At 42.2% G+C, this 26,282-nt stretch overlaps 2 protein-coding genes across 4 annotated transcripts in view; one reads left to right on the top strand and one right to left on the bottom strand.

Moving 5' to 3' along the window:
* The window catches only part of RPH3AL (rabphilin 3A like (without C2 domains)), a 791,901-nt gene that overhangs the window by 43,511 nt on the left and 722,108 nt on the right, over positions 1-26,282 (top strand). The window lies entirely within an intron of this gene.
* Positions 1-26,282, bottom strand: part of LOC137430128 (tRNA N(3)-cytidine methyltransferase METTL2) — a 32,863-nt gene that overhangs the window by 2,294 nt on the left and 4,287 nt on the right. For 2 of the 3 annotated variants that reach the window (XM_068120716.2, XM_068120715.2), the window contains exons 2-7: positions 19,616-19,707; positions 19,080-19,345; positions 15,099-15,148; positions 12,194-12,254; positions 6,620-6,756; positions 3,591-3,697 (exon numbers count right to left, since the gene is read on the bottom strand). In XM_068120716.2, coding sequence (XP_067976817.2) covers positions 3,591-3,697; positions 6,620-6,756; positions 12,194-12,254; positions 15,099-15,148; positions 19,080-19,345; positions 19,616-19,707 — 713 coding nt within the window. Of the gene's footprint in view, positions 1-3,590; positions 3,746-6,619; positions 6,757-12,193; positions 12,255-15,098; positions 15,149-19,079; positions 19,346-19,615; positions 19,708-26,282 lie in introns of all 3 variants that reach the window. The other variant, XM_078780230.1, reaches the window with a different exon arrangement.

The following is a 26,282-nucleotide window of genomic DNA, read 5'->3' as shown; positions in this document are numbered from 1 at the left end:
AGACCCAATGGACCCCAAAGACCCAAAAATTTGGTAAGACTCAATCGACCCCAAACACCCAAAATATCCAAAGACCCAAAATATCCTGTAGACTGTTAAAGACACAAAATATAATGAAGATCTAGAAGACCTCAAGGACTTTGAAGACCCCAAGGATTTTGAAGACCCAAAATACCCCAAAGACCCAAACAATCCCAAATACCCAAAATCACAAAATATCCCAAAGGACCTCAAAGACCAAAAAGACTGAAAAGACCCTGAAGACCCAATGGACCCCAAAGACCCAAAAGACCCAAACAACCCCAAGGACCCAAATGACAAAGAGGACCCAAAATACCCCAATGACTCAGAAGACCCCCAAGGACTATGAAAATCCAAAATACCCCAAAGACCCAAAAGACCAAAAAGACCCAATGGGCCCCAAACACCCAAAATACCCCAAAGACCCAAAATATGCTGAAGACCCCAAAAGACCCAAAAGACTGAAAAGACCGAAAAGACTGAAAAGACCCTAAGACCTCAAGGACCCAGAAGACCAAATAGACCCTAAACACCTGAAGACCCAAAATACCCTGTAGACTGTTAAAGACACAAAAGACCATGAAGACCCAGAAGTCCCCAAAGGCCCAAAAGACAGAAAAGTAATTGAAAACCCAATTAACCCGAAACACCCCAAATACCCCGAAGACCCAAAATACCCTGAAGACCCCAAATTCCCCAAAGACCCATAAAGACCCCAAAGACCCAAAAGATTGAAAAGACCCCATAACCCTTGAAGACACCAAATACCCAAAATACACCAAATACCATTAAAGACCCAAAAGACCACAAAGACACAAAAGACCCACAAAGACCCTTAAATACCCAAAAGACCACAAACACCCAAAAGACTCTGAAGACCCCAAAACCACAAAGACCTTTAAATATCCAGAAGACCCAAAATACCCCAAATATCCAAAATACCCCAAAGACCCTTAAATATCTAGAAGACCCAAAAGACCCAAAATGTCCCAAAGACCGCAAGACCCTTAAATACCCAAAAGACAACAAAAACCCAAAAGGCCACGAAGACAAAAAATTCCCCAAAGACCCAAAACACTGAAAAGATCCCAAGACCCATAAATACCCAAAAGACCACCAAGACCAAAAAGACCCAAAATACAATAAAGACCATAAAAGACCCTGAAGATCCAAAGACCCTTAAATACCAAGAAGACCCAAAAGACCATGAAAACTAAAAATACCCAGAATATCCAAAAGACCCAGAAGACCCTTAAATACCTCAAGGACCCAAAATATCTCAAAGACTCTTAAAGACAAAGAAGACTGAAAAGATGCCAAAGACCAAAAAGACCTAAAAACCCAAAAGACCCTAAAACCCAAAACTCCCCAGAGACCCAAAATATCCCAAAGACCCCCCAAAAAATCGAAAAGACCCAGAAGACCAAAAAGTCCCTGAAAACCCCAAATACCCTTAACGACCCCACAGAACCAAACAATCCAAAACACCAAAAAGACCCTTAAAGACCCTGAGGACCCATGGAACCCAAAGACCCAAATTACCCCAAAGACCCAAAATAGGTAGATGACTGAAAATACCTGAGGACCCCAAAGAGGCAGAGGACCTAAAGGACTCAAATGACCTAAAAGACCTTGAAGACCCAAATGAACCAGAAGATCCCAAGGATGCAAAAGAGCTTGAGCATCCAAAAGACCCAAATTAACCAGAGGACCTAAAAGACCCTTAGGACTCTGAAGACCCAAAAGAAGAGTAATTATGTCTCTTACATTGGAATTGTAGACGGTGGCTTGCAAACCGAGCCTCAAGGTCGGTGTCCGGAAGCGGTTTAAAAAAAAAATCACAATAAATACAAGGCACAGGGAGGTGACATTCGCTGAACGTGACGTGCAAAGTGCGCAGAGTAAAACCAGTGTTCATTTATGTCTGAAGGATGTCTAATAAATAAAGATGATATAACCCTGACACTAGGCCCAGACTTCGGCATGCTCAGGCCGCTGTACCGTCAAAAACTGTTCCAACCCGTCATTTTTGACGGGCTTTATACTCGTATTAAATAAAACCCTCCACCACAAGAGGCTTGAAATTAAATAGCCATCCAAGGCTCAGATGGGAGAACAATAACATCAAGGAGAGACGGGGATGGAAATTAAGAATCAATGGATTCTAATCTGAAATCCAAGCAATCTCAGATGGGAGTTACAAACAAGCCACCCTCCTTTCCCCCTCCCCAAATGCTTTTTACTGACAGGAGAACGTTTTCACACAAGATAGTATATACTGTATTATAAAAAACCTCATGAAACAGCCTTGCGAAGAAGACAAATCAATGATAAACGAAGGTCGTGATGGTCTCATTTGCCTCTTGAGGACATGTGTGGTCCAACCAAACCCCATTTCCCTACCTGGATCCCAACCTCCACAGTCCCTAACCCTCTCTCCTATCAACCCAGCTCCCTTCTTCCCAGAAGGGTTTGCTCGGGCCCAGGTGCATGCAGTTGTTGTAGTCCTACTGGAGGACATTCAGTAACCAAGATGTGAGCCTCTTGGGCAGATAGTTTATGAGACGGATGATGGAGGCTGCTTGAAGCAATCCAACAATTACTTTTGTTGCTTCTCAGAGATATCTACAAATTACTACAGGTCTTCCTAATCTTGGCTAATCGAGGCTCATGGAATTGTTCGAGCAGAATGGAAGGGAAGGCAATGGAAAGGGGGCAGACTACAAGTTAGTGAGAGCGAGATCAAGGGGAGGGGTAGCCAGGTTAATGCAAAATATTTGGTAGGACGTTTGGTATTCCGATTACAAATTCAAACTAGAACAGCACTCAGTAGATTTGCATACCGCCGCCAGGCTGAAAAGTTTATGCTTTGTATCCCACTGATAGGCCGGATCTGGATTCGGACCTGAACTAAAATCTAATCGGGTTGTTCTCGTCACCTAACCAACTCGTCCACCAAATTTAGTCACAAGTCGTCCATAACTTTTTTAAATATCATGTTATATATCACTTTTCACCCGATCTCTCAATGGTGAAGAATCACTTAAAAATTAAATAATTATCGTATCCGAATACATATTCAGATCTTCACCAAAATCGAATCGATTCTTCCTTGTCACACACCCAACATGTCTACCATGTTTCGTCCAAATCCATCCATACCCCTGAGATATCATGCTATGTATCAGTTTTAGCCTCATCACTCATTGGTGAAGAATCACTGAGAAATTAAATAATTCTCGTCTTCGAATCCATATTCAGATCTTCAACAAAATCGAATCATTTCGTCCTTGTCACATACACGAACTCTCTGCCAAATTTCAGTCCACAACTTTTTGAGATATCTTGTTCACAGACAGACAAATAGACAGACAGGGGTGAAAACATAACCTACAGCCACCTTCGGTGGCGGAGGTAGTGATGAGGCTCTGGTCCCTCAACATGATGTGGTGTTTGAGACAAATAAATTCTGCACAAAATGATGAGCAGAGACCAAAAAAAAAGGAATATGAGCAAAAACCTCTGACTCATCAATGCATCCACCCAACCATGAATAATTAAAAACTCACCTTTCTTGAAGCGGAGCTGTGCCATGTCATAGCGACCATAGTCGCGAAACAGTAACAGGCCACCTGGACGGAGCAGCTGGGTGAGACGTTTCACAGCTGCCAAGACTCTAGTACAGCAAAAAAACCAAAAAAAAAACCCCAAAACAGTCATCCTCCTGTGGCACAAGCATCATGCGGAACTTAACCTGTTTGTGAAAATGGACAAATTATTCTCGATCATTTATACATCTCTGGTGCAGTCATTTCATTATACTGTATCTCCTTGCATTATAAAAGATTTATTGAGAAACCTTATTGGACAAAACAGTCAACACAAGAAGTATCCTTTCTGCCAAAATAATCTATAACTATCAAAATTGACAAATTAAGCCTCAAGTCATTCATGACTCCTTATGGGAGCGGTCAGCAGGACCGGGTGAGAGGGGATGGTGGTGGTGGTCGGTCGTGCAGATCATGTGGGTCAATATTCTTCTTATTTTATTTTTTTCGGGGCAAAATTATTCCCACATTCTTGTCGTGTTGGTCTTGGGAAGCTTGGCCCAAGTCAGTCGTAAACCAGCTGCCCAGGCCTCTCGTTCGACGAAGGTTAGAGCAGGAATTTGAAATTCGTTCATATCTCACCTACTTTTCACAAAGGACCGTGGGATCCTTAACGTAAACCGACTTATGCCAGCAGATGCGATGCCGTTTAATGCCCATCCGAGAGACGGCACATATTGATGCATCACCCTGCCTGTGAAACACCAGGATGACAGTTTATAGCTGGGTCGAGATTCAAACCCAGGCCGGCCAGCTTAGAGGTGAATGTGCATCACGAATGGGGTTATACGTCAAATAAAGGTCACAATTGGGCCGTGAAGGTGTTAGAGGCAATACCGCACGTCACACTTGAAGCCATACCTTCATCCATACACCTTAACACAGAGGTCGTCCAAGACGAAAATTCCCCTTGGGGAGGGTGCCAAGTTAAGTCGCTACGACCTCAGTCATGTGATCCTTAGTGCGCCTGGCAAGTTGGGTTGAGATTGGATAAATAACAACCAAATGTATCATGGTGAGACACCAAATTACATATTTCAAGATGTGTGTGTGTGTGTGTTATTTATGGGTAATGATGAAGAATGTCAAGCTTGAATAGAAACGTCCAGGTCAAATTTTAAGCATCCTCAGATGAACAAGCTCCTCCATGAGCCTGATACGAAAGGAATAAAAACAGTAATGCCTGCATCAATCTTGTTTGTTTGCAAAATGTTATTGAAAAAAAAAACAAATCCAATCTTGCATTGAAAAATGCACTCTTTTTGGACAAATAAATACATATTATCTTCCTTTAATCCAGTGGTTCTAAAACTTGTGGTTGGTTTAAAACTTGTGGTTGGTTTAAAACATGTGGTAAAAAAGTTTTCTGCGGACCACTTGAAAATTGCTGAGGGTCTCGGCCGACCACTTAAACTTTTTTTTTGTTATACAAATCAAAGCACACAACTCATTTTAATATCAGTTGTCTTACCTTTCTAACGCGGCAAGGGTGCCAGCTCACCTGGTGTTTGGCTAGCGGCTAGGGTGCCAGCTTAGGATCCTAGGATCCTGGGTTTTTTTTTTTGTTTTGTTTTTTTGGTTTTTTTTGTATACAAGATCGAGGCTCGTGAAAGAGCGAACATTAATCACACAGAAAGACAAACAGACACACAAAACAAATAACATCGGGAGCGGTAGACAAGATGGGGAGAGAGGGGGAAGGACACAAACACAACATTTGAGAGCAGGGACCGAGAGACATGGAGACATCGAGAGAACTGTGGGAGGGTTCGAATCCCGGTCGATCGCTGAATTAACGCCAGGGGGGTTGACTCAGCCTGTCATCCTTCCGAGGTCGGCAAATCGAGTACCAGTTCACTGGTAATTCCCTGTTTGTCGTAAAAAGGCGACAAAAAAGGGTTGGCGGCAGGAAGGGCATCCGGCCATAAAACATTGCTTCAAAAATGGGACCAAAAAAAAAACAACAACAACCACGGTCCCCGAAAAAGGCCAACCCCCGCTTGCGGGGAAAAATGGCCTCTAAAGGTGTTTTTTTTTTACCTTTCTAATGCGATGGATGTGCCGGGTTTTTTTTTTTTTGAGTAAAGTTATGTGAAGTTGGGTCTAATGTTTGCCAACTTTAACCTCAGGTTAGGTTCAGCAATCATCCTGATTCTGTCTCGCGCAGGTGCGTACTAGCAAATGGCATCAGGAAATGCACTGCTTTGTCTGCAAGTTATGGGTACATTCCAGTTCTTTGAATCCTAAACTCAAAAGGGAATGTCTTTTAATTTCTGGCCTTAATGTTTCGTCGCAGGGAAGCTCCAACAAGCACTCTCATGCTTTATTGGAGAAACCAGGGGCAGCTCACCAATTTAAATCCAGAAATAATTGCATATCCAGTTGTTTGGTTCGACTTCTACTGCAAAGTAATCTACATATTGTTTCTTGAGAGCAACAGGATGCTCTTCAGTCATTTGGGATTTTTTTTTTGTCAAGAACCAGTTCATTTTGCAGGGCCAAGCACAGATATCCTTGATTGTTCCACAACCTTTCCCTGGACAATCTCAATGGAGCAGGTAGACCACAGGTTTGGAACAACTGCTTTAATCAGTAGACGCAGTGTAGTTGGCTGGAAAAGTAATTGTCCTTGACACAATTTGGGAAGTGTGTGTTTTCGTGGCTATGGCTTCTATGCACTCCTGAACCGCTGGGCAGAATGAGTTAAAAACCGACGGTTGTACTCACGGGATGCTCGGGTGGGTTTTAGGGAGGCAAAATAAGTATTAGTCCTGGGGGTTCTGGATGGGGGAGGACCTCAACTTTATATAAATTAGGTATGGTATAGCGCCGTTCCTGGGGCAAGGGGGTATTACAAGTCTTAATAAAATACTGCACACAAATTCCTGGAGAATTATCCCGTCCGCAAGGATGGATTCTTCACGAGCAAGATAAAATCACACCAAAGTACCAGTGAGTGCTTTTAACCTCAAACCTCCAAACATTCTTACTTGTCTGGGTTGATGGATGAGAGCACAAAGATGAGGATAATGATGTCCAGGCTTCCGCCGGCCATGGGGTAAGATTTGTCGGTGCACAAATCGTGCACAAAGGCATGGCACCTCTTGGGGTCATAATCGGGGTGGGCCTAACCAGAAGGTCGCACAAGTATAAAATTGTCATTCACTACAATTAAAATAAAATAAAAACAAAAGTTTCTACCTCATTAACAGGCAGTGACACCTTGGCACAAGAAGAAGTATCATTCAACAGCATTCATGTTATGCTTCATTAAAAGTCTTGTCCTAACGAAGTTTCTGCCACCAATAAATAAACGAACAGCTCTTGAGATCTCAAACCCCACAGTGTCAGTGATTACATGTATATATATATATATATATATAATTATATATATATATATATATATATATATATATATATATATATATATATATATATATATATATATATATATATGTATTGTATATACTAGGGCATGCCCGTACTATATATATATCTAAAATTATATCCCCCCCCTCTATTTACATGAAATGGTTCGGTCCATTTGCAAAGCCAAAGCGAACGGCTTGCGAGTACGGTGACAATCCCCCCCCTCTATTTACATGAAATGGTTTGGTCCAAAGCGAACGGCTTGCGGAGTTTGGTAAAGAAATCGCCATAGCTCGGTAACTACTTCTCCGATTAATATGAAACCTTGAAAAGGCACATCCTCGGGTCCCCAGCAATATACCTGGCAAGTTTAAAGTATATCGGACCCGTGGTTGTCGAGAAACAGCGGTCACAGACACACAGACAAACACACACACACACAGAGATTACTGGAATTATAGATAGATAGATATATATATATATATATATATATATATATATATATATATATATATATATATATATATATATATACATACATATATATAAATAACTAACGAAGCACACCAACCTTATGACATGACACTGACGTCATGTACATAAATTATATTGACAGACGTCAGTGTCATGTCATAAGGTTAGCGTGCTTCTTTAGTTAAATTTAACATTCCTAACTGCAAACCTCATAACTGGTGATAAGCAGGGCAGAGAATGTGTCAGCGTGGCAGGCTACAGTTGTTGCCAACAGATTGTGCAGCAATTGCTGGGGTGAGACTCAATCTGTGCCTTGCTTCCTTGTCAAGTTAGGGGGTTCAATCTGTGCGTGTGTGTGTGTGTGTGTGTGTACATATATATAGTCACGTGAAAAAGTAAGTACACCCCATGTAAAGTTTTGACTTTTTCAACATATTTCAACATACAGCTATTTGATCTTCATTTCAACAATATTGATAGATAAAGGTGATATAATATAACATATATATATATATATATATATATATATATATATAATTTAAGAAACAGGAAGTAAATTCCTGCGTGGGGCTAGTGTGAAAAAATTCTGACTCAACCCGGGACTCGAACCCAGGAACTCACCACTTACGCGGTGACAGCCCACTTAGCTATTGAGTCTCCGGGATATCCTCAGAGATTTCTCACACCAACACTGCGAGCTTAATAATGGCCGATGTCTTACATGCCTACTCGGCAGACCCCAGATGTGAGTGTTTGCATGTGCATGTGTGTGAAAGTGCATTGAAGATGAACTCATCTAACAATATAAGAAACAGGAAGTAAATTCCTGTGTGGGGCTAGTGTGAAAAAATATATACAGTCACGTGAAAAAGTAAGTACACCCCATGTAAAGTTTTGACTTTTTCAACATATTTCAACATACAGCTATTTGATCTTCATTTCAACAATATTGATAGATAAAGGTGATTTTATATAACAAATATCATGAAACATTTACATTTTGTAGTCCATTGTATAATTTAAACAAAACATAAATGCAAATGTCGCATGTGGAAAAAGTAAGTACACCGTTGGCTCTAATAGGTGGTATTGCCCCCTTTGGCAGAAACAACCTCACGTAGGCGTTTCTTATAACTCTCTACCAGTCTCTAACATCGACTGGGAGAAATTTTTGCCCACTCCCCCATGCAGAATTCTTTCAGCTGTGCGATGTTTGAGGGGTTTCTTGCATGCACAGCTCGTTTCAAATCCCCCCACAACATCTCGATGGGATTTAGATCCGGGCTTTGACTTGGCCATTCCAGAACCCTCCATTTCTTTCTTTTCAGCCATTCCTTGGTGGATTTACTGGTATGTTTCGGGTCATTGTCATGTTGCAAGGTCCACCTTCGGTTGAGCTTCAACTCTCCGACAGATGGCCTCACATTATCCTGAAGCACCCTCTGGTACAATGAAGAATTCATAGTGGATTCTATGATGGTGAGCTGCCCTGATGCAGCAAAGCTGCCCCAAACCATAATATTTCCACCACCATGCTTTCCAGTTGGTATCAGGTTCTTGTGGTCAAATGCTGTCTTTGGTTTTCGCCAAACATGTCTTCTGGTACTGTGGCCAAATAGCTCTACCTTTGACTCAGCTGTCCAGAGCACATTGTTCCAGAAGTGCTGGTCTTTGCCTAGGTGTTCATTGGCAAACTTTAGTCTTGCCCTGATGTTCTTTCTGGACAGCAAAGGTTTCCTCCTGGCACACCTCTCATGTAGATCAAATTTTTGCAGCCTCTTTCTGATGGTAGACTCATGCACTTTGACAACAACAGTGGCAAGAGCTACCTGTAGGTCCCGTGATGACATTCTGGGGTTCTTAGAGACTTCTTTCAGCATCTTGCGGTCTGCTCTTGGGCTGAACTTGCTGGGGCGGCCTGGCCTGAACAAGTTGGCAGTTGTTTGGAATCTTCTCCACTTGTAGATGATCTTCCGGACAGTCGAATGATTGATTTCAAATTGTTTGGAGATCTTTTTAAATCCCTTCCCAGACTCGTAGGCATCCATCACCTTCTTTCTGAAGGCCTCGGAGAGCTCTTTTGATCTCGGCATGGTGATGCCGCACACTTCAATAACAAAGAGAAAACCAAACGAAATGTCTGAGGTTTAAATAAGACAGGTTCCTCCAAGATCCTCTCTCACGATGTTCTAATCATTTGCACCTGAGCTGGTGCACCTGATTCTAATTTTAGGTATTTGAAGTCGTGATAAATGTCGGGGTGCACTTACTTTTTCCACATGCAAAATTTGCATTTATGTTTATTTAAATTATACAATGGACTACAAAATGTAAATGTTTCATGATATTTGTTGTGTTATATCACCTTTATCTATCAATATTGTTGAAATATGTTGAAAAAGTCAAAACTTTACATGGGGTGTACTTACTTTTTCACGTGACTGTATGTATACACACACACACACACACACACACACACACACACACACACACACACACACACACACACACACACACACACACACACACACACACACACACACACACACACACACACACACACACACACACACACACACACACACACACACACACACACACACACACACACACACAATATGGATGTTATGAGAATCAATAATTTACTCAAAGCCTCAACTAATGTTTTCTACTATTATAACCACAATGACTTATTAACACAGCTTAGTTTGGGTGAGAAGAAACCAAGCTTGTCATTTAGCAATCTTTAACTCACATTGATGAATCTTCAAAAACACTTGATCATAACTGAAAGTAAACTACACATGAGCAGATAATATGAAGTGTTGTACAAGTACAGTAGTAGATAATCAATCACATTTACCGATCAAATTTAATTGATGACTCATTGTCAGTTGTTCCTCGTCATTAACACCATCGGTTCCTCTCTACACATCCATGAAGTCAAAAGCCCAATTTTCCTCCTGCAGTATACAGATCTATCACTTATCCTTAATTCCTTAGCTAAGGATTTCCTCAAGTGCTGTTGCATAAACAACCCTTTGGAAACCCTCAGGAGCCTGTTGCTGCGCCAGGCAACCAATCAGATTTGAGATAGGAAGAGGCGTCCGAAAGAAAGAACACGTAATTCTAAATGACACTTGCTATATGTTGCATGGGGAACATGATGAAGGAGAAATAAAATGATTATTGTGTAAAATTCATTTGATTCTCATTGAGCATTTTATTACTTCCGCCACCGAAGGTGGGCAGAGGTTATGATCTGGTTGCATAAAGCATACTTAAGGAAAGATTTGAGTATTTACTTAAATATTTCCTTAAGGAAACCCTTAATTTGAGGATGATTGCATATACAAATATTCCTCAAGTTTTTCCTTAAACTTAAGGGAGCCCCCCACCCCCATCCTTAAACACAAACCTTTGATATTCCAAAAGGTGCTTTTCATGGAAATTGGTCACAAAGAGGACTATTATCGCAGCGCGACGCTGGAGCCCGAGGACAAAAGTCACTTTTGAAATCGGAACTTAAAGGATATGTTGCAGTAAGAAACCTCTGTTAAGAAAGGAGAACAAGACGGAAAGGCTAAAATATACACAAGGACAAAAACTTTGACTCCTCTGTCCAAAGCACCTTTGACCATTGTTCCATAGTCCAATTTCTGTGTTCCCATGCATATTTTAGCCCTTTATTTGGGTCTAATCGAAGACGGTATGTGAAGTGATGAAAAACTGAAACTTAGAGGTTAAATTCCAGTTTGAGGTGCATATCCTCAAGTGATGTTGGAAAATTGCTGAAAATTGATGGTATATCGCCTGCAGCAAGGCACAAACAAATTTTAATCCACTATTCTATCCCCAGTGGTACAAGACGTGTTGGTCCAAACTTCATCGTACAGCATGATAATGATCCAAACCACTCAGCAGGAAAAATTAAAATATATTTACAAAAGAAAGAAGAAGTGAGAATCCTTAAAAACGTGTAATGACCTCCACAAAGCCCAGATCGCAATATCATTGAAGCAGTCCAAGACCATTTGGAAAAAGGTAAAGTAAGAAAGAATTCCAGCAACTTGGTATGATCTGGGTATTTAAATAATATTTTTCTTTTCATAAAGGTGTATTTGCATTGAACACAAAGTTTTAGTTTCTTTTTTTTATCAGAGTGGAAAAAGCAAAATGTCCAACAAATATGCACAGCAGTGTGTGTGTATGTATATGTGTGTTTATGTGTGTGTGTGTGTGTGTGTGTGTGTGTTTACATGCGTGTTTGTGTGTGTGTGTTTAGTTTATGTGTGTGCGTGTGTTTATGTGTGTGCACTTACGTTTGCGTTTACGTGTGAGTGTGTGTTTACGTGTGTGTGTGTGTGTTTTTTGTGCATGTGTTTATGTGTGTGCGCTTACGTTTGTGTTTACGTGTGAGTGTGTGTTTACGTGTGTGTGTCTGGGGTAGAGCAAATGCGAAAAGATCAGACCTTCCCAGTTTATATTGTGATAATAATTGCTTTGCACAGCATAGACTGTCTTTTCCAAAAGGGCTATAACTGATATAAATTTTGCAATAAGGGTGAATATATAATATAACAAAAGGCATATAACTACATAAGGGTGAATATACTAAGTGAACAAGAAGCATGTTTAAATTGGTTACAGAAATAGCACCAATGAAAGAATCATAAAACAGAAACCCAAATATGTATGTCTAGCAAAGTACTCACGCATACCTTTACTAGGTCCACAGCAGCGCTGGAGAAGTCACAACAATAGATAAAGACCTCTCGGTCACTGCATCAGAAAACAGACAAAAGCAAATGGGTCACACACAAATGAAAGACTTGCACAATTCATTTTTCAATGTGTTAACAAAACACCGTAGTACTCAAGGTGTATCTGCTTTTGGAACTGGAACACACAAGCCCTGAGAATGTATGCAGGATCACCAAAGAGGAGATGAGGGAGAAAAATTGGAAAAAGTTGAGGAACAACTTGCTTGGCATTGAAGATTCATAAAGTTTGCTGGACTGCTGTGATTGGCTGGCATGTGGTGTTCAATGTTACTGCTGCAGAAACAGTAATTATGATGAAATAACACGAGTAAATATTTAGCGAAAAGTCAAATAAATCCTTGCTTGAAATCAGAACATTCGATGCTTGCGGCATGGTGTGGTGTACTATTAATGGATATCCAACGCATCATCTGGACTGATGCTGTGGATGAGACGGACTGGAGGAACCTCAGTTTCAAATCTGTTCAAGATTGTGGAAGGCTTGGTGAGTGTACTGGAATTGAACCTCCACCATGTTTGGCGACTGTTTGTGTTTAACTATGAAATGGTACTTCTGCTGTTCATTGGACATTCCTTTAGATATACCAGGATTAGTTGACACCGGTTGCTTGAAAGATTTTGCTAAGCTCGATTTTGTGAAAATGTACGACGATTGCATACTGGTAAATTATTTTATTGTAAGCCTCCTCCTGCCCCTCAAATGTATTTATTACTTTGCGGCACAAAACTTACCCAGCGAGCCTTATTCTTCTTTTTTTCATGTGCAGCACAAGGCTGTGAGGTAGCATCATTGACTGAGGGTGCGGCTGTGCCGGTGATGACATGCCCTCTACTGGTTAGGGCAGGAATTTGTAATTTGTTAATGGTGCCGACGATAGCTCGTTTACTCTTGGTGAAAGACACCATTGTATCCAACATACACCAACGAATGCTGGCAGACGAATGCTCACAGTTAACGTCCATCCGAGGGATGGCACATGCATCGGTGAATCACCCTATCTGTGAAACAGGGATGACAGTTTATAATGGGGTTGGGATTTAAACCCAAGCTACACAGCTAAAAAGCGAGTGTGCAAACCTCTCGGCCATCCTGGCAACCCAGCCTGCTAACCGATTTGATGGGAATTTAAATACATAAATCATCGTCCGTGCTGCCAAAGCAGTCTCTTGGCAAAGATAATGCTGGATGGTTTTGTCCTTGCCTTCTCATGAGTTTGTCAGAGTAGAAATTTGTAATTTGTTCAGTGTCAGCGATAACTCGCATGCTCTTTGTGAGACATTATGGGATCTTTAACATCTTTTTTGTATACTGAATCGAGGCTCGTGAAAGAGCTAACATACCAACCCCATGTTGGCAAATGGGTCCTCTCGCTGAACGCAGCTATAATGGACGGCGCACAAATTGATACATCACCCTGTGCGTGAAACTCCAGGTGACAGTTTATATCCGGGTGACATCAGGGTGACAAGCTCATCAGCTAAAAGGTGGTGGGTGCATATACTAACTATAACTATAAGGTATCCTTCCCCAATTTGCACAAATAATAAAAGTATAAATACAAAAAAAAAGAAGATAATAACAAGAGGGAGAATTGCTTTGAAATACATGTCCCCTACTTGTCCCAACGAATGGTCTTGTTCCAAGCACTCAGCAATTGTGAGCCATATACAGTCGGGCAAATTGTTTTAGGTATGCAAAGCTACAGAATAAGTTGCAGTTTCTGTAATTTATCATAATAAAGCAATATACCAAGTTTCAGTTCAATATGTTAACGGGTATGGGAAAAAGGCTGGAAAACTGACCTATGCATATATAATATGTGATATTTTCGAAGTCCAAAAAGGCCATATCTCTGAAAAATTGGGGAAACACCCTGAAACTCAAATTTGTTCTGTAACTCATCATAACAAACTCAGGTACCAAGTTTCAGTTTGAAATGTTAAGGATATGGGAAAAAGTCTGGAAAACCACGGCCAGACAGACGGAGAGCAAATCTATAGTCCCCTCTGGTGAAACCGGTAGGGGACTGATATTAATAATAAATAATAAATAATAATTAGTGCAAATACGTCACATTTGGATTCAGTTTCTTTTAAAGTGCACGCCTTGCCATCCATTCGATGACTGAGGATCTAAGGTTAATTGAAAGGTGCTTAAACAATTTTACAAGTTGTTACAATTTTACCGACCAAAACCGGGTCCCGATGGCATAACAAGAGAAGAAGAAAACACCAATCATTTCATTTTTGCAAAAAAAACACTCTAAAACAACAAAAACCAAAATGGAAATGTGTCATGTTGGCAGAAATGTTACACCTGCACGTGGAGGGAACCAGCGAGTGATTGCACTTCTATTCTAGTTGGATCAGTTTATGACATTACCCAATGTTTGGAAAAACATCTCAAAACGGTGCATTAGCAACTGGAGGTGTGTTCATAGTGAGTTAGTCACTATTAATCAAATCTGCAAGAATTTTGATCCGTAGTAACGTTTTACCATTCACATGAAAACATTTGACATGGGTTAAGCGGCAAGTGGTGAGGAGCAGTTAACATCACAACATAGATCATGTGACTGCTGTGCATACAATTGCATTTGTATGCACAGACATTGAGGCAGACAGCACTCTCAACAAGACAGACTGGACAAAACGCCTACGCAGTAGTGTTCATACAGATTTAATCCGTACCATTCCATCGTCTCGGAAGGACAGGCTAGTCTGAAACTTGGAGAAACCAACTTCATCCGCACACATCACAGCTCTTGAAATTTTGGATCTAGTCCAGACGAATATTTATTTGTGATCATGCCTTAAGAGCAAACAACGACAACGCTATTACCTGTTTGTCTGAAGGATTGGAAAAACGGTATTTCCAACTCCACAACCAACCTGTAGAAAATAATACATTTAAAATAATTTGCTTTCGTACATTTTTACAAAAATGCATCGTTTTGGCAAGTAGCAAGTATGTCTGAGTGAATACAAAAGCCATTTACCTAATCCAAGGCACACAAAGATTTAATACAAGGCCTCAAAAGTGTAGTTTTACCAGGAAAACATTGCTTTAACTGCATATTTTAAAAGTAACATTGTTGTGGGAATACCTTCCCAACTTTGCATAGTACTAGGACGTGCCCGTACGTGGGTGCCCGTACGTGCGTGCAAAAAAACATGCGTGCAAACAACAACAAAAAAAAACTTTGAAACCACGTGGCAGTAACGACCACAGAACCCCCCCCCTCTATTTACATGAAATGGTTTGGTCCATTCGCAACGACCACAGAACCCCCCCCCCCTCTATTTACATGAAATGGTTTGGTCCATTCGCAAAGCCAAAGCGAACGGCGAACGGCTAAATCGCCATAGCTCGGTAACTACTTGTCCGATTAATATGAAACCTTGAAAAGGCACATCCTCGGGTCCCCAGCAATATACCTGGCAAGTTTCAAGTATATCGGACCCGTGGTTGTCGAGAAACAGCGGTCACAGACACACAGACACACATACACACAGAGATTACTGGAATTATAGATAGATAGCGGTGGTTATTTCCCATATTGCATGTTTCAACGTAAGCATGAAGTAATTTAATTGTGATATAGATTATGTGGTGTTTTATGTGTATAAAGCTGTTGTCAACCTGCCCCAAATGTGTGTCGAAAACTGCTTTCCCTTCATACTCATTTTAATGTTCATACCTTTCTAATCTGTCCTTAATATGCTTTATAGCATCCGACAGGCCCATGGCACGAGTTTAGGCAGGAAAGCCACCATGACAGCAAAGTGTGCCAAAAGCACTGAATGACAGGTCGGAAGGGGAGATTCTCCTTCCATGAGCTGAGCCCTGAACCATTATCGGTTCAGCAGGGAGGAGCGAAATACATCACAAAAAGGAAGGACTCGCAAAGGGAGCTTAGCTGCAAAGCCTGCGCAAAGTGCATCGACGGGGTTCCCACATAGTAACAGGCCTTTGCAGCACAGCCAGCAGCCATGCCCCCACCAAAAGCCATGCCCACTCCACCCACTTGCACAAGCTCCCGTCACGGACTGGGATGATTCCCTGACAAACTGTGTCACCATTTTGGAACTTGCCGTGTCCTGCCGGTGCAGCAGCGATATTTCCTGTCTTGTGCAATCTATCTCCTGAGGAACACATGAGGCCTTAATGCTTAGGTACATAAGGCTCCCGTTTGTTCACCGAGTTGCGAGTACCTAGTAGTTTGGGGAGGGTAATTAATTCCGCCACCAAATATGGGCAGAGATTATGTATTCACACCTGTATGTCTGTCTGTGAACAGGATATCTCAAAAACTTTGTGGACGGATTCGGACAATACTTGTTGGAGAGGTTGACAGGTTGGGTGTGTGAATGAATGAATGAATGAATGATCGTTTTAAGGCCATTTTCCCCGCTAGAGCAGGGGTTAGCCTTGCGGGCCCCATGACAATCATGGTTCCCTGTTTGAGGCAATGTTTTTTTTATGGCCGGATTCTCTTCCTGACGCCAACCCTTGGTCGCCTCTTACGATGCGCAGGGATACGGTGTACCTATTCTAAACCAGGGTACACACCGGGATCATTCATCCCAGCAAGCTGGTACTCAATTTGCCGACCTCGGAAGGATGACAGGCTGAGTCAACCCCCCTGGTGTTAATTCAGCGATCGACCGGGATTCGAACCCAGGATCCTAGGATCCCAAGCCGGCACCCTAACCGCTAAGCCAACACCAGGCTTGTGACAAGGATGAAATTATTACATTTTGGTTCAGGTCCGGATGCAGACCCAGCCGATCAGTGGGATACGAAATATGAACTGTTCAGCCTGGTGGAGGTATACGTTCTACCGAGTGCCATTCTAGTTATTATTGTTACAGTGCATTGCTTCCTTTTTATCCGTGCCCCGTGTGTTCATCTACTATATGAGAGCCATTGGTCTGTGTGTGTTGCCATTTTTATCAGAGATGAGTTCTTCATCCGAAGTCAAACTTTCAGAGGTTCATCAGTGAGTGCCTGGGAGTGTTTTAGAAAAAGAAAAAAGGAAAAAAGGTTTGGTAAAAAAAAAAAAAAAAAAAATAGGTCGCGCTATAGTGCCTAAGCCTTTTAATTAATGACAGTTATATACAAGTACACATTCGCATAAATGAATACAAAACAATCAACAAACATTTGAACACAAATAATAAAACAATTCCAGAAGCGGTTGAAGTTTGTGGCAAGGCTTCTTCTTCTTCCTGAACGTCATCATACTCAACTCAGAAACGTGATGAACGGCACATTCATCAGCATATATTGAAAGAAAAGGTAAAATGAGGATTTGACATTTGTGATTGATTCTGATTTGGATGCAATTGCTTTTCCATTATATTTGCCCTCATTTCAAATATGTTAATGTTTCTTTTTAGCTTGAGGAACGCCAGTTACTCCAACTATGACGCTTTTATACTTTACTCGGGTTACAAATACAAATAAAACTTTGTCTGGGGGGAAAAATAGGCTATGTGGCCGTGGCCTCATTCGGGGGTGTGGGGGAGAGGGGCGTAAATGCTCTATGTAAATGTGTACCGTGTAGTGCCACCTGGTGATGGTGGCAGAGGGTATTACAATTTCCTTTTTTACCTGTGCAACACTGAGGTTATGAAGCACTCTTTCCATGGGAAAAAATTTCCTCCTTCCCTTCCCCCTCTCCCCCAAAACGGAGGGGCCTGTCAAAGCCACCCTCCCCCCACCCCCAAAGATGTATATGTAGTATATCTTTCCCCTCCCTCTCCCCTCACCTCCCCTCCCTTCCTCACCCCTCCCTCTCCTGCTCCTTTCCCCTTCCCCCCCCCCCCCACCCCGGCAACGCCGGGTACTCCTGCTAGTTACATTATAAAACTACTTGGTCTTTGGGTGAATTTGTGTGTCTTGATTGCTAGTTTGGTTCAACACATCCGTTAAAGGTCAGATTGTGTTCAGGTCCCCTTCTTTCGCCAGGTACAAATCCTTTCCCAATATAATCCCAAACTGTTTATATTTACAGTGAGCTAAGGCCCATCGAGAAGTATGTACATACAGTATATTTCATGCAGGACAAGGACATCAGGAGACATCAGCACAATTAATTTGCTTTAATGACTCCAATTATTCCTATATTTTTGTGGGTCGGCTGATTAGGGGGACTAGGCAGGAGGATGAGCGTCTGAATCTTTCATTAAACCAACTGGCGAGGCCGAACGTTCGACAATGGAAACAATTTGCAATTTGTTCAGGTTGCAGAAAAAACCCGTCAATTCTTTACAAAAGCTACCGTGGGATCTTTAACGTTCACCAATGACCATTGCTGGCAGACACTTCCTCCGGTAAAACATTCTTCCAATGGATGGCGCACACATCGATGCATTATCCTGCATGGAATGGATACACCAAGGTGACAGTTTATGGCCGAGTCGAGATTCAAATTCAGGCTAGATGGTTCAAAGGGGAGTGAACATTCCTGCAAGCTATCCTGTTGATCTGAGTGGACAATTACATTAATTACAAGGACATTTAAAGACAGTGCACAAATCCACACAGCATATGGGATCCCAGCATCATGAGCTACGTGATCAGAAGGAAACACTCAACAGGTCATCTCAGTTCATTCTAAAACACCGACCTCTTTTGTTTTAACACTCGTCAGCCTTTAACGAATGATTACACAAAATATGAACTTGAACCCAATAAGGAATGTTGCTAAACACGAGTAAACAAAATCGTTAACAGTTGTGGACATGTTGCTGTGTTCACTTCTGCCACCATGTCATAAAACAAGTGGCCAGACCAAACAAAACCTAGTGTACGAACCTCCATAATGCGAAGGGTGGTGTGGCTTCCTGGGAAGTCGGAACGCTCAGGAAATTCATTCTGACCACTTAGCCTCTCGAGCGGTTCTTTTGGAACAGCCGTACGATCAAACCCTGCCTCACAACTGACACCGATATTGTGTGAAATGCCCCCACCGAGTAGTTCTGGAAATTCTGTAAAGAGCCAGTTCCTGTCCTTGAAGAAGCGATTTTCGTGGATCTTGTAAAAGCCATTCCAAAACTCACTCGCTTCATCATCATACAATTCTGCAGAAATAAAATTCCAAAGACAATATAAACAAAGGTTCTCTGGTAATATTTTTTCGTTTTTGCATTTCAGGATCATGGAGGAGAGCTTGGGTGTGGACGACAGGCAGGACAGGACATTAGAAGACATCAGTGTACTTTTACAAGAGGTACGACAATAGTAGACGATGGGCAAAAGAGCACAACTCAGATGGGAATGCCAAATATCTAATGAAAAGGTCTCAACTACAAGGTGTTTAAACTAAAAATAACAACACACTAATCACTCACCTTGCAATTCTACAGACAATTTTTCTTCCGCCTGTTCTTCCACTTTCCTTCTGGCATCCTCTTCTTGTGCTGGAGTCCATTCCACATGATCCCTACAACCAGCCGGACGACGTAAACACTCAGGTTGTGTGCAAGAATAATAATAATATTATGTCACAGTGTCAGACATGGATTAATGGTTGTGGATTATGTTGTGGACCATGTATTATGAAGCAGCTTCTGATTGGGTGGATGAGGGAATGGCAGTGAACATAGTAAATCTAGACTTTAAGAAGGCATTTGATAATGTACCACATAGGAGGTTGTTTGCCAAGGTGAGGGCTTGTGGAATGGCTGGTAAGGTAGCAGAATTTGGAAACTGGCTTAGTGATGGGAAGGAAGCAAAGAGTGGCTGTGAGTGGGAGGATGTTTAGCTGGGAAGAAGTAATGGGGTATGCCAAGGATCAGTACCAAAATCATTATTATTCATAATTTATATGAACAATTTGGATAGTGAGGGTAAGAGTAGGCTTTCCAGATTTGCAGATGACACAAAGATTGGAGGTCAGGTTGATAACAGAGGGGGTAGTGATAAAATTCCAGAAACTATTCATACTTGCATAGATTGGGCAAAAGATTGGCAGATGCCATTTAACCGAAACAAGGACATATCGATTTGATTTTGTTGAAGACCTGGCTCTGGATACTACAGCTGTTGAAGTGATTCTTCACCATTTAGTGGTCAAAAACGACATACAGTAAACCCTGAAATATCGTGGGGGTTACGTTCCTGGAAAATGCTGCGATATTCAAAAAAGTTGTAATCGTCATGGTTCTCTTTTGGAGGCAATGTTTTTATGGCCGGATGCCCTTCCTGACGCCAACCCTTTTTGACAAATTGACTTTTCGAATTTGACAAAATCGACAAATCGTTGTGGACCCAGATGGAATTAAAGGAAGATGGAAGAGATATATGGAAATACTGTTGAATGCAGAGAATGAATGGGATGGCAACATAGAGAGTAACCCAGTTTTAGGACCAGCAGAGAAGATAACCGAGAGGGAAGTTGAGGAAGCGATAAAAGCAATGAAGAGTAGAAAAGCAGGAGGGCCGACGGGAGTTGTGGGAGATATGTTGAAGGCAGCAGGAAATTGGGGTGTGAAGAGAATGACAGAGATCTGCAATCTGGTGGTGAAAGAAGGCCGCATTCCAGTACCCTCGTCCCTCTATACCTGCCCTCTAGGAGAAAGCGTCCCTCTAGGGCCGCGGTCGGGAACCTATGGCTCGCGAGCCATATATGGCTCTTCCGGTGACGGCATATGGCTCCCAGACAATTTTGAGTTGAAAAAAAAAAAATTAAAAAAAACAAAAAATCAGTTTGGAACTGATTTTAAAATACTTGTGATATTTCTTAATAATACTGTGTCATTTTAAAGTAAACAGAAATTAGTTTTGAAGATAAATTTCACGGGTCACGGGTCACCCGTGGGTCGGGTCGGGAACCAATGGCTCGCGAGCATGTCCGCGTCATTGTAAAGGTGAAGAAATCAATTTTATCAGATAGCCAACTAGTTTATCCGCTTCAACCCTTGTAACGGAAAAGATGGCGAAAAGAAAAAAAGACGATGATTACCGTGCATTCCAGGCTGCGTGGACAGAGGAATTTGCATTTGGTGAGAGAGCAGGATCTGCGGTATGTCTAATATGCAATGATAAAATTGCATCGATGAAACGGTCAAATATAAAGCGGCACTTCGATACGCACCATGCTTCATTTGCATCGAAATATCCAGCGGGGGACAGCAGGAAAAGGGCATGCGAGGAGCTACAGTGGAGAGTGCAGACGAGTCAGCAGCAACTATGTGTGTGGACCAAGCAAGGTGACGGGAATTCCGCTAGCTTTGCGGGTGCTTTGGCAATAGTAAGGAATGGAAAGCCATTCACAGATGGCGAGTATGCCAAAACATTCATGCTTGATGTGGCCAACGAACTGTTTGATGACTTCCCAAATAAAGACAAGATAAATCAAACGAATAAAAGACATACCCCTGTCAGCAAGAACTGTGCACGATCGTAGCATCATGATGGCAAATCAAGTCGAGGAAACACAAATTAAGGACATAAACGCCGGGACATACTTTTCTCTCGCGTTAGATGAGTCAACAGACGTTAGCCATCTATCTCAGTGCAGTATAATTGCCAGGTATGCTGCAGGTGACACACTGCGTGAGGAAAGCTTGGCTGTTTTGCCAATGAAAGGGACAACAAGAGGAGAGGATTTATTCACGTCTTTCATGGAGTTTGCTAAAGAAAAAAAACTACCGATGGATAAACTTATTTCTGTCTGTACTGATGGTGCACCCTGTATGTTGGGGAAGAACAAAGGATTTGTAGCGCTTCTCCGTGAACATGAAAAGAGAGCCATCCTAAGTTTTCATTGCATCCTGCACCAGGAGGCGCTTTGCGCTCAGACGTGTGGCCAGCTTGGTGAGGTGATGTCGCTGGTCATTCGAGTGGTCAACTTTATTGTTGCCCGAGCTTTAAATGATCGCCAGTTTAAAGCTCTGTTAGAAGAAGTTGGGAATCATTATCCCGGTCTGCTTTTACACAGCAACGTGCGTTGGTTGTCAAGGGGGAAGGTGCTCAGCCGTTTTGCAGCTTGCCTGAGTGAAATCCGGACTTTTCTTGAAATGAAAGGCGTCAAGCATCCTGAGCTAGACAACACTGACTGGCTCCTGCAGTTTCACTATCTCGTGGACATAACTGGCCATCTGAACCAGCTCAATGTGAAAATGCAAGGTATTGGAAATACAATCTCATCCCTTCAACAAGCAGTGTTTGCATTTGAAAGCAAGCTGGAAGTCTTTCTCAGGGACATTGAAACAGGTTGTCTTCTGCACTTTGAAAGACTGCAACAATTTAGAGATGCATGCTTAGCAAGTGACTCCACTCAACATCTGGATCTCCAGCAGCTAGCTGGCTTTACGTCCAATCTCCTGCAGTCATTCAAAGCACGTTTTGGAGAATTTCGTGCGCGCACTGGTCTTTTCAAGTTCATCACTCATCCACATGAGTGTGCAGTGGACAAAATCGACCTGACATGCATCCCCGGGGTCTCTATCGGAGACTTTGAGCTGGAAGTTGCTGGCCTGAAGGCATCAGACATGTGGATGAGTAAGTTCAAGTCACTTAATGGAGAATTGGAAAGTCTTGCGCGACAGCGAGCAGAGCTGGCGAGGGAACACAAGTGGACAGAAATGAAAAATCTTCAACCTGAAGACCAGCTGATTCTTAAAACTTGGAACGAGCTTCCTGTGACATACCACACAATGCAGCGTGTGAGTATTGCCGTATTGACCATGTTTGGCTCTACATATGCATGTGAGCAGTCATTCTCGCATATGAGGAACATTAAGACCAACCTACGCTCACGTTTAACTGATGGAAGCCTCAACGCCTGCATGAAGCTCAACCTCACCACGTATGAACCAGACTACAAGGCCATCAGCAAAACCATGCAGCACCAGAAGTCGCATTAAAAGTAAGACATATTTAATTTATTATACGTTAAAAATACTATATGGCTCTCAATGAAATATATTTAGAAATATTTGGCTTTTATGGCTCTCCCAGTCAAAAAGGTTCCTGACCCCTGCTCTAGGGGAAAGGTGGCTCTCTGGAGTGTGGCTCGTATCGAGCGATAAAGTTATTGGAGCATGGAATGAAGGTATTGGAAAGGGTGTTGGAGAGGAGGAAAAGGAAGAAAGTGAAGATCGACAAAATGCAGTTTGGATTTATGCCAGGAAGAGGAACGACAGACGTGCTTTTTATTGTGAGGCAGTTGCAGGAGAAGTACATGGAGAAGAGGAAGAAGTTGTTTCTTGGGTTTGTTGATCTGGAGGAAGCATTCGATAGCGTTCCACATGAAGTAGTGACATGGGCATTGAGGAAGTTAGGAGTGGAGGAATGGTTGATCAGAGTAGTGATGGCAATGTACAAAAGAGTGAGCACAGATGTAACGATGAAGGACGGGAACAGTGGTGAGTTTGAGGTGAAGGTGGGAGTGCATCAGGGGTCGGTACCAAGTCCAGTACTAGTTGTAGCTGTGATGGAGGTGCTGGCTCGGAACGTAAAGGAGGGTTTACCGTGGGAGTTGTTGTATGCAGATGATCTGGTGTTGATTGCAGAAAGTATGGATGGCCTGAAGGAGAAGATGAACAAGTGGAAGGAATGTATGGCAGGCCTGGGGATTTCAGATCTCATCGGTAACCGTTTTTTGGTTCTGTGATTTAAGTTTATAGGAACCGATGGGAAACATACTTTCGGTTCCGTGTTTTTGCTATCACGTCACCGACGTGCTGTCTGTGTAATGAGTAGCACATACTTTGCAGTGAAGCAATGTGACCAAGCCTTCCCCATCGAATTCCGCTTCAAAATAGTCGCTGAATGACCATTTTCATAATGTTTTTAAGGCGACATTTTTGGGGTTTTTTCGCTTAGCAACGGATGCCATTTTGAAAAGTAAGTGTGATTTAGACCGATGCGCATGTCCGTCAAAGCGGAAGTCATATGGCGAACCTGAATGTGGGAAACTACATGCTATCTGCTTTGCCGGCCTAATTTTGTTGGAAATAAAACTCAACTTCTAAAATAGTTAGCTGAAAATCACACGTGAAGGTAAATACTACATCTTTTTGCCTTACACTGCCTTTCTGCGATGGGAAACGTACTTTTGGTTCCGTGTTTTTGCTATCATGTTACCGACACGCTACTGGTAATGATCGTTTCAGTGAAATCCACAGGCCTGTATGGAGACAAAAGGTCTGAAGGTGAATATCGGAAAAACGAAGGTGATGGCAAGTGGTAAAGCATGTGGTGAGGTGGAAAGAACTGGGAAGTGGCCGTGTGCTGTGTGCAGGAAGGGTGTCGGAGTGAATTCCATTCAATGTACAATGTGCGCTGAGTGGGTTCATCAAAAATTTAGTGGTTTGAGAGGGTCATTAACCAGTGTGGCAGCTACATTCAAGTGTAAGGTGTGCACAGAGGAAGCTGCAGATGGAGGAAATGTTGAGTTGGATCTTGGAAAAGGCGTGAAGCTGGAAGGTGTGAAAACATTTTGTTACCTAGGAGACATGCTGAATGGAGAATGTGGATCAGACTCGGCAACGGTTGTTAGAGTGAGATGTGCATGGAAGAAGTTTCGGGAACTGAGTGGCGTGCTGACGAGGAGGGGAGTGTCGTTGAAGCTGAAGGGAAAGATGTATGCTGCATGTGTGAGAAGTGTTATGATTTATGGGAGCGAGACATGGTAATGAACGTAGAGCAGCAACGAAGGCTGGAAAGGGTGGAAATGCGAATGGTTCGGTGGATGTGTGGAGTATCGTTGAGAGAGAGGAAGACAAATGATGAATTGCAAAAGATGATGGGAATAGAGCCTGTGATGGATGCTTTGAAGAGAAACAGTTTGAGTTGGTTTGATCATGTGTTGAGGAAGGATGAAAGTGACTGGTTGAGAAGAGTGACGGAAATGAATGTAGAAGGAAGTCGAGGACGGGGAAGACCGAGAAAGACTTGGCTAAAGATGGTCGAAGAAGAAATGCGGGCAAGGGGGTTAACAAGGGGAGATGTAGAAAATAGGGCAAAATGGAGAAGATTGTCATGGGGACCGCAAGGCTAACCCCCGCTCTTGCAGGGAAAATGGCCTTAAAATGCCTGTTGTATTCAAAAACATGATAGTAAAAACCAATTTTCTATGGGGAAAACGGGGTTAAGTTCTGGGGCTTAGAGAAAATATAGAGGAAGGTGTACGGCAGCCAAAGGCTGCATACAATATAATAATAACTATAACTGCCACTTTATAACTGCTGGCAGTGATGACCGGTTTCCTCTGCCTTCCTGCTTTCATACAACCCTGCTTTTGAGACAACCCCGCTTTGATACAACCCCGCTTTCATTGGACACGCTTTGATACAACCCCACTTTGTTACAACTTTGCTTTCATACAACCCGACTTTGATACACCCTCGACTACATTGGACACGCTTTCATTGGACATGCTTTGATACAACCCTGCTTTCATACAACCCCACTTTCATCATAATTAAACCTACACCAAAAAGTCACATGGCTGGAGAAGATAAAATATAGTTTCTTCTTCTTTACACAACAACAACTTCTAGCTTCCATACCGTACATCTAATCATCTTGAAATTTTCCACACTTGTTCCACTTCATGACTTCTACTTAATTTTAAAGTTTCATGTCGATCAATGAAGCGGTTCAAGATATATAATTTTAAAAATATTTTCGTTCAATTTATTTATCGCTGCTATTCCATGTGAGCTATCGCAAATTCCAAAAGGGCATTTTAGCATGCCGACATGGAGAACATAATTGTGAAGTTTCCATTCGATATGATGAAAAATGAGGGATGAGCTAGGTTTTAAAGGTTTACGCTTCAAAACGTCATAACTCCCAAACGATGCGACGTATGGAAAAATGACCCGGGCCGCTTTTTGTTCGTCTTGTGATCATGCCTGCAAAGTTTGGGCTCGATCTGTTCAGCCGTTTCGGAGCAAATGGGTTTTTAGTGGTTTTTCTGGCTTTCCATTTAAAACAATATGGCGGCCGAACCACATGACCTACGACATCATTATAATTTTTTTCTGCATCAGTTTATGCACTGCT

Source organism: Myxine glutinosa, chromosome 6, assembly GCF_964187855.1.
Source record: "Myxine glutinosa chromosome 6, kmMyxGlut1.1, whole genome shotgun sequence".
NCBI lineage: Eukaryota > Metazoa > Chordata > Myxini > Myxiniformes > Myxinidae > Myxine > Myxine glutinosa.
Note: the sequence above shows the minus strand (reverse complement) of the source record. Positions and strands in the feature narration are given on the sequence as shown.